The sequence below is a fragment of the Oryx dammah genome, unplaced genomic scaffold (genome assembly GCF_014754425.2).
Source record: "Oryx dammah isolate SB20612 unplaced genomic scaffold, SCBI_Odam_1.1 HiC_scaffold_5, whole genome shotgun sequence".
NCBI lineage: Eukaryota > Metazoa > Chordata > Mammalia > Artiodactyla > Bovidae > Oryx > Oryx dammah.
In genome coordinates, this window is record NW_024070189.1 from 51025605 (window position 1) to 51034594 (window position 8990).

The window sequence follows — 8990 nt, forward strand, 5'->3', positions numbered from 1 at the left end:
TGAGTGCAATTGTGCAGTAATTTGAACATTCTTTGGCATTGCCTTTCTTTGGGATTGGAATGAAAACTGACCTTTTCCAGTCCTGTGCCCCTGCTGAGTTTTCCCAATTTGCTGGCATATTGAGTGCAGCACTTTCACAGCATCCTCTTTCAGGATTTGAAATAGCTCAACTGGAATTCTACCACCTCCACTAGCTTTGTTCATAGTGATGCTTCCTAAGGCCCACTTGACTTCACATTCCAGGATGTCTGGCTCTAGGTGAGTGATCACACCATCATGGTTATCTCAGTCATGAAGATCTTTTTTGTATAGTTCTTCTGTGTATTCTTGCCACCTCTTCTTAATATCTTCTGCTTCCTCTTGCCACCTCTGCTTAATATTTCCTTTTTCTCTATAACCTTTAGCATAATCTGATATGCTTTATAATTATTTGATTACTTTTTTATTCCCTATCTCTCTTAAACTAAAATGTTATGGAAGGTTCATAAGAACAGTGATCCATCCCCATAGATTAGTACAGTTCTTTTTTTTCTTTTGAATACAGTCAACATACATCATGACCTGGGAGGGTTTAAGATTTCACTCTGGTTGGAAGCTGACACGTTATTCTGCCACAGTTAAAGGCAGTCTGACAGAAGACACAGACTCCTGACTCAGAGAAAAGAGATGTAATTACTCAGTAGCAATAGCCAGAGTCCTAGCGTTTGCTCTGGTTCCCCAGGCCCAGCCTCCATAGCGTGACATGAAGAGGGCCAAGGAAACATACAGAGAAAGCACAATGTGCTACAAGGGAAGGATGCCAAGCTTTTAAAAATCCCTAAATTTTTTCAAGGGCACTATGCCTGGAAATTCCCTGGTGGTCCAACAGGTAGGATTTGGTGCTCTCACTGCCATGGCCCAGGTTCAATCCCTGGTTGGGGAACTAAGATACCACAAACCATGTGATGCAGACACACACAAAAAAGCATTATACCTGCCTAAACTTTGCCCTACTGAGAGATACTATCTTATACCCAATGGCAAACAAACCTCCCCTTTATACCAGAGAGAGAGACTCTTCTACATTCCAAGGCTATTTCCTGTACAAACACTCTTGAAAAGACTGTTTGAAACACTGCAGTCGATGCCTCTACCCATAAGGCATGCAGAAAGATGAGAAAGAATTGAGAATTATCTCCCCAAACCACACATGGTTCCAAAATATACACAAGGCATATTTAGGAATGAAAGATCAATTCTTTGAGGTAGGTAGTATTATTATTTCCATCCCCAGGTGAACTTGTCCAAGGACATAGAGCTGGTAAGAGTCTCTGGTGAGCCCACTCTACCTTGGAGTACACACACACCTTAGGAAAGAGAGTCCTCCTTACCTCTAACCTGGCCCTCTGTCAGCTACTTTAGGCTTTGTGAATGGGTGGCAGAAAAAGACAGAAAAGAGAGAAAGAATTTTAAAAGCTGAAGAAAAAGAAGCAAGAATGGAATTTTTTAGATATTCATACCTCTTCATACACCCAGAATTACAGAAGACACGAACTTTTGAGTTCACCTTACGGATGAGAAAACCAGGACTTGACCATGGGCTTTCTCTCCATAGTCAGAGGAAGTTAGGGCAAGAACCAAGTGACCAACAGTAATCACTTCCTGACAGTCTTTACCTTGCACATTTCAGGCCTAGGGCATTCCTCCCCTACACCTTTCTTACACTAGTGGTGTGCCCCAAACCTGGAGGACAGGCTATGCTACGGAGTCAATCAATAACCAAGATCTGTGACGCAGAGTGGGAGGTGGAGACTGGAAGCCCACGCTGCCTATATGACCCTTGCAGTCCCAGGGTTCCGGAGCCAAGTGGTAAGTTTGGTGCAGTTTTCGACTGAGCTTCTAGAACCAGCACTTCAGCCATGAAAGTGGCAAGTATCTTTCTCCTCACTGCCTTGGTTCTGATGAGTTTATCTGGTAGGTGTCTTTGTGTATTTTTCTGATTTGAGTAAAACCTTTTTGACCTGTTGCCTTATTGAGCACATTACTTTCAAGACTTAGAGTCTACTCTTGAATAGATCTTTTGGTTCTAGGGAGACGAAAAAGGATCAGTGGATGAGAATTATATATAGAAAGAGGGATTTTAACATAACACAGGAAAACAATTTTACTAGTGCTCAGACATGAAATGTTTTTTTCCTCAGGTAATGAAGCTGACTCTTCATCAGAGATATGGTAGAAAAGTGAAGGGATTATTTCAACATCAAGTACCCTTCTAACTCTGTGCATGTTTAAGGCCAATTTACAAATTTTATGTTCTCATGGAATTGTAGAAATAGGTTACAATGGTTTCCAGTTATTCAGTGTACAGGGCAGAGTTTAAGAATTTGACTTTTGACCTACAGAATATTTTTAGAAAAAATATTCTTCTTGAATAGATGGTGTGTGTTTATCTTCAAACTGTCTTGATAATGCTGAGAGATAATCTGAACCCCCAGAATCGGCATCAGCTTCCTTTTTGTCTTTGGAAATGGATAATGTGTTAAATTTTTTATCAGATCTAGCAAAGAAACCAAATCAACACTTTATGAAAACAGGAACAATGCTGTTTGTTGTATTAGCTAAATATTTATGGGAGCGGTGGTCCCTTTTCCATTTCTTATGCATATCAATTAACACAGATAGATGCCAGTGTGGCGATCACCTGCTCATTAAATCTTAGACTCAACTAAATTCTAAAATCCAGTGGGACTCTCACCACATCAGGTTCTGACTATTCCAGGGACCTTCTTTTCCAAGCCCGTGAGTGTCTTATGCCTTTTCAAAACATTTAGCTCGGTAGAAGTACCTCCTTACTTAGTTGACCTCAGAGATTGTTAATAACAAAATCAAATCTGACCAACATTTCTTCCTTTAGAAGAAGTGACTAATACTATAAAATTAGTCCATCTTCCCTGCAATGAGCTCACCCACAGTCACCATATCCTACATAAACATGATGTCATCAAGACCTGCTATTTTCTGGAGAATGCAGCATGACATTTTGAGTATCTACCTGTAAATTCAAAAAATGTAAATTAAACTAATAGCACAATGCAATGGATGAAAAGAGGTCTTTGGGAACCAAAGTTTGAGTTGTCAGAAGATTCCACTTTTTAAAGCATCACTTACAAAAGAAGACTTATGTGTATATATAAAAGTTGGTTTTGCATCACAAGACCTGGTAATTGCTAGTGTTAACTGTTTTACTGGTTATAGAAACTCTCCATACCTTTATCTATAAACTTGAGATAGATATTTATATTTCCTATATCAATAACAAGTTGCTAACTATAATGTCAGTGAGCATTCAGAAGGTATTTGCTCTGTGCCTGAGACATCTGAAGCAGTAAGTACCTCATTTTTGTTTTCAAGGAAATAAGTCAATCTGTCTTAAATATACAAAACTTTTGTCCTAATCAAATTTTTGCTTAATTTGTTTGAGGTTTCAGAAGGCAGGCTGTGAGTGAACAGCAGTGAGATGTCCTTGAGGAAAAAAGATGGAAATCAGAAGGGCTAGGTGGTGAAAGAGGCCAGCAGAGAAGACATAGACTTAAATGGAAGCAGACATTTCTGAATGAGAATACTTCTGTCCTCTCCCATTCAAGACTCAACTTCACATGTCTGATTTATGTTTTCCAGGGAACAGTGGAGCTAACATCCTGGGAAGAGAGGTAGAGACAATTTTGTAATTTTTTTGCCTCTGGGGCTAGAAGTGTTTGTTCCAACCAAAGCAGTCTAACTCGCCTTTCAATTTATCCTCAAGTTAATACAAGGAGTATGAACGCTGGCAAGGCTTAACCTACTAAATGTGGGTAGTAATTGTAGCTCCCCATAGGTGCTTATGTTGAAGGACAAATTCTCAGATACATGGGCAATTTCTGTGTAGTCACGTTTGCTGTAAAGGGGTTTTTATATATAGTGGGGCTATCTTGTAGGACAAGAATTTTAAGTGAAGACCAGCGGAAGAAGTGTCCTCATTACATTTATATATAGTGAGAAGGCCAATGGCAAACCAAAAGTGCATGAGTAAATAAATTATTACATTTGGGATGTATTATAAAGAAGTTCTGATTACATTAGCAACTTACCCTAGAGTTTCCCTGGTGGCTCAGTGATAAAGACAGTTAATACCAGTGCAAGAGAGACATGGGTTCGATCCATGGTTGGGGAAGATCCCACAAGCCGCGGAGCAAAAATCATGTTTGCCAAAACCATTGGCAAATGGGGTTAGCGCTCTAGAGCCTGGCAACCACAATGACTGAGTCTTCCAGCTGCAAGTCCTGAAGCCCATGGGACCCTAGACTCAGCTCTGCAACAGGAGAAGCCAGTGCGAGGAGAAGCCCACACCCGCCAAGTAGCGAGTAGCCCACGCTCACTGCAACCAGATAACGTCTGCACAGCAACAAAGACCCTGCGCAGCCAAAAATAAAGAAATAACAGAGTCAAGTGGTGAAGAGCTAAAGTTCAGGACCTGACTGACAGGGTTTAAATCCAAGAACCAGTAATTATTAGGTGTGTGACCTAGGATGATTTACTCCCTTTGTACTTCATTATCCTTCCTAGAAGAAAAGTATGATAAAAAGTTCATAGGCTAGTTGTGAAGTTTAAATATAATAATGCATAAAAAGCATTTAGGATAGTGTCTGCCCTGTGAAAGTCATTTCATAATTACTAGTTCTTACTGATGGTAGAGAAAACAGGCTGTGCAAAAACTCCAAAGGTGGAAGGCACTGCATGTCTTTAAGTGATTTGGATAAGACCAGGGTAACAGGACTACTGTGTGCAAGGAAAAACATGCTTCGGGGTGTGGCTGACCTGAGAGAAGGGAGCACTTGTAGTGACTGTAAACTTGAACATTATCTCACTCACCTTATTCAAACCTCACAACACCATGATGAGACAGGTAGGAAAAAGGACAACACCATTCTTGTTTTGCAAATGAAGTGACTGTGGTTCAGAGACACCAAGAGATTTACCAATGTCACACAGCCTGTAAGTAGCAGAAGCATTACTTAAAACCAGGTCTTCTGAATGCAAATTTTGGATTCTTCCCTTTAGAACACTTAGTATCATCCTTCCAATCCGTTTTTAAGGTGATCAATTCAAGGAGATTTTAGAGACTGTGCTATGAATTCAATAAATGAAAAATGGTTCATTCCATTTATAGGCCAAGTGTACAAATGAAGTGAACGGATGTCCCAGGATCTATAACCCTGTCTGTGGGACAGATGGAGTTACTTATTCTAATGAATGCTTGTTATGTATGGAAAATAAGTGAGTACAAGCTTGAATTTCTTTTAAAATATATATTTTAAGCTAGATGTCTTCAGATTTTTATATATCTAAGACTCAGTGAATATGCCAATAACATGAATTTCATCATGTGAAAAACAAAGTACCTAGTTTTCCCTCAAACATTCTTGATCTCTTTTTCTCAATATATATCTGTAAAGATTATATAGAAGTGTGTGTGCCTTATAATAGAAAAGAGTATACATTGTGTCAAGCATTGTGCAAGGTATTTAATATTCACAATGACTCTATGAGGTAAATAATACTAAGCTTATTATGCCCAGGAGAAGATTGAGATTTAGTTAGTTTAAATAATGCTCAGCAATGAGTGATAGATCTGGTACGAAATCCTTGCTCTTTCCATGATAAAGTCAGGTACCAGCCTAAGTACATGTGAGATACAGAAAAAAATCCTCCAGGTTTTGTCTCCCAGTTTGCTTACGCTCAACGCTCAGTGGGGTCAGTGGTAGTGTAAGCAAAGGCTCTGAGAGCACAAAATCAAAAAGAATTAATCATGCCTGCTAGGATTTTGAGAAGTTTGGAGGCTTTCTCTAGGACATTCTAAAGAAGGAGAGAGAAGCATTCCAATATGAAGAAAAAACTGAACAAAAGCCAGAAAGTAAGTAATAATATGGTGGAGTATAAAATGTGTTTAAGAAATTACCAAGCAATAGAGGAGAGGAAGTGTTTGAATGCTTCTTTCAATTAAAGTCAGTTCTGTGATAAAAACCCCAAGCTTTTATAGCAAACGAGATAGTATGGATTTTTTAAAGCTCACAATATACCCCAAATTCCATTATACTTAAAAAAAAAACATTCTTCGCAATAGTAATCATCGTGTTTACTAAAGTCCTAAAATATGCAAATGTGAATTATATTGATTAGGTGACCACAAACCTATCTTGGTCACACTTTTTGTTAATGGATGTGAGAACCAGCCTCAGTGGAGTTTCTGAACTGACTGTAGGTGGCTAGGTGATGGGACTCAGACTCACGAGCTCAGAGAAATAGATTTGCCACAGATGTTCTGTCTTTGCTACTGAACACTTTCTGCCAAGCATTGTGCTAGTCTCCTCCACTTTTCTTGTGAATATAACTAAGAGAAAATAGCACAAATAAGGTAGCTTCTTGTAACTTGTGACAAACGCCATTGAATGGGTGTAGCAATGTGCCATAGGAATGAAGGAGAGAGACAGATTGCTTCTTACTGAAAGGGTCAAGAAAGGATTCATGAAAAGGAAGTCATTCAAACAGTGGTCTGTTTTCAGAGTATCACAAAAGCCTTCCAGGTTAAATAAAGATGTAGAATGGTCAAACAAAAGATTCCACAAGGAACCTAGAAAACTCTGATATTTTGGAACTGATATGGTGTTAAGACTGATTTAGGCTCAAATGACTGCATGCACTTCCATCATTCCACTGCTCTAATTCATTGTATCATGAACCCTCTTTTTGATCTGCTTTAAATCATTTCAGAAAATTCTTGGTATTTAACAAGGATTGTGGAATTAGGTTCCCAGGGAGAAATATTTAATATCCTAAAGTTTTAGGCTGAAAACATTAGATTCTCTGCTTTTAAAAAAATTATAAAAGAAAGTTGAAACCACCTGTTAATTTTCTCATGGCCTATGTTGTTGATGTTAAAGTCAAACATCATATTTCTGTCCAAGGGGAGGGGAAAGCAGTACAACAGCCTTGAGACTTGGGCGATTTCCAAGTGCCAAGATCAAACAGCCCAATATTTAGAGTGAAACCCTGGAAAAACATGAGCATAAGGCTAGGACACCCTGTTTCTTTAGACTTTAAAAATCTATCAATCCTACCTGCTTTTTCTACTCTTTTAAAAATATGTAAATAAGGGAGCAATATTTGAATGCCCAAAAAAGTAATTTCTCTTCCTATATTTCTCTGATAAGAAAGCAGGAGAGAGAAATGTGGCTTTTTCAAAAGTACCATTTTAAAAAAAAGTATTTTTAGTTGGAGGATAGTTGTTTCACAATGTTTATACAACAGTGTGAATCAGCCGTAAGTATACATATGTCTCCTCCCTCTTGAACTGCCCCCACCTTGTCCCACCCCACCCCCCGCCCAGGCTGTCACAGAGTACTGCGTTGAACTTCCTGTGTTGTACAGCAAACTTTCTATTAGATATCAATTTTATATATGGTAATATGTATGCTTCAATGCTACTCATGTATCATTTTGCTTTTCTTTCTACTGCCCATTAAAACCCCCAAACAAGTACTAATATATTGTATGGTTAACTAGATCCAAGTTCTGACCCTAGCTGTTTTGTTTCAAGATGAGTAGACGAACAAGGGCTTGCATCTCCTTGATCATTATGCTCCTGGCAAATATATTCAGTAAGAACTTTTTCTCCAATTACTCTATATCTTCTCAGGCAACCTACACTGGCAAATTCTTTTCTATAAACTAGGATTCTCCAGTAGGAACTTTTTGCAGTGACGGAAATGCTGTCCAATATGGAGGCCTCTAGTCATGGCACCAGCACTTAAAACGTGGCTACCATAACCAAAAAGCTGGACTTTTAACATTATTAAACTGATTTAAATTTAAGCAGCTATATGAGATCATGTCAGCTGTCATGGACAGCATAGCTATGGAAAATAAGTCAAACCATGGGCTCTGGCTAGATGCTAACTAAAGCAACTATCCTACGAGATAGGGATAGGATTTCCTTTTGCAAAACCTCACAGATGGGAATCCCAGAGTCCTAAGGCAAAGGTCCGAAAGTAGCCTGGGCACCTGCTAAGCTGGAAATCTGGTGGCTAGGACAATGACGTCAGCAGGAAAAGCAACAATGGATTAAAGATTAATTCCAAGGCTTTTAATGATGCCCTGCTATATCTGTCAACTCTATAAGGATGAACATTTTCCCCTTCTGTTGTATCCTCAATATAGGTGGTAGTTCTCAATCAGTATTTGATGACTTAATAAGTGAATGAATATATGAATAAGAGAAACAGAAATGGAAGGAAATCTCAAACCTCTCATTTTAAATAAAGCTGAATTTTTTCCTTGTTTTCCCCCCATAGTTACATTTTCTCAGCCAAGTTTAAACTAATTTTTTTTTTTTCCCAATCTCTTCTACAGGGAACGTCAGACTCCTGTCCTCATTCAAAAATCTGGGCCTTGCTGAGAACCAAAGTTCTGAAATCCCATAAGTACACTACAATGCGTGGCTGGCCTGATTGCTGAATAAAGTGCATCTAAATACGTCCTGTTGCTACCATATGCTTTTTCCTCAAAGGCATGTTTGATTATACCGAGAACAGAGGATGGAGGCAAACTCAAAATAAACCAAGTTTTACAAAATACAGCAATCCTATAATTTTGGACAGGGTTTCTTTCAGGATGCTTTTCCCTTCCCCATCCTCCTCACATTCTGAGGACTCTGTCCCAGGAAATGTGACTGCAGACATTAAGTGACAGGATACAGTTGATCACAAATATCGTAATCCCAAGGGGATTAGACTAGCATGTTAAGAAACAATTGGAAAATTCTCAGTCCAGAAACATGTTGCCTCATACCATTCACTGACTGAAATAATTTCTTTAGGGTTCCTTGGAATTTAACTGAGCATCTATTGTGCCTGGCACTGGTCTAGGCACAGAGGCATACGATTCTGAAATGCTGCCTGTCCAGTGGAATAGAGTTT

General features: G+C 38.9%; 1 protein-coding gene and 1 non-coding gene across 2 annotated transcripts; both read left to right on the forward strand.

Annotated features, from left to right (window-relative positions):
• Positions 1 to 850: 850 nt before the first annotated feature.
• On the forward strand, positions 851 to 922 carry TRNAE-CUC. Its single transcript has one exon. It is a non-coding gene; the product is annotated as a tRNA-Glu (tRNA).
• Positions 923 to 1823: 901 nt separating this feature from the next.
• On the forward strand, positions 1824 to 8550 carry SPINK1 (serine peptidase inhibitor Kazal type 1). The gene is made up of 4 exons (XM_040239760.1): positions 1824 to 1953; positions 3658 to 3689; positions 5186 to 5292; positions 8425 to 8550. The coding sequence occupies exons 1-4, from the start codon at positions 1899 to 1901 to the stop codon at positions 8468 to 8470; spliced, it is 240 nt and encodes a 79-aa protein (XP_040095694.1). The 5' UTR covers positions 1824 to 1898; the 3' UTR covers positions 8471 to 8550.
• The last annotated feature ends 440 nt before the right edge of the window (positions 8551 to 8990 follow it).

Coding starts and splice junctions, on each gene's coding strand:
- SPINK1 (XM_040239760.1), top strand. CDS start 1,899: ATGAAAGTGGCAAGTATCTTTCTCCTCACTGCCTTGGTTCTGATGAGT. Junction 3,690..5,185: donor CTAACATCCTGGGAAGAGAG/GTAGAGACAATT, acceptor TTCCATTTATAG/GCCAAGTGTACAAATGAAGT. Junction 5,293..8,424: donor TTGTTATGTATGGAAAATAA/GTGAGTACAAGC, acceptor TCTCTTCTACAG/GGAACGTCAGACTCCTGTCC.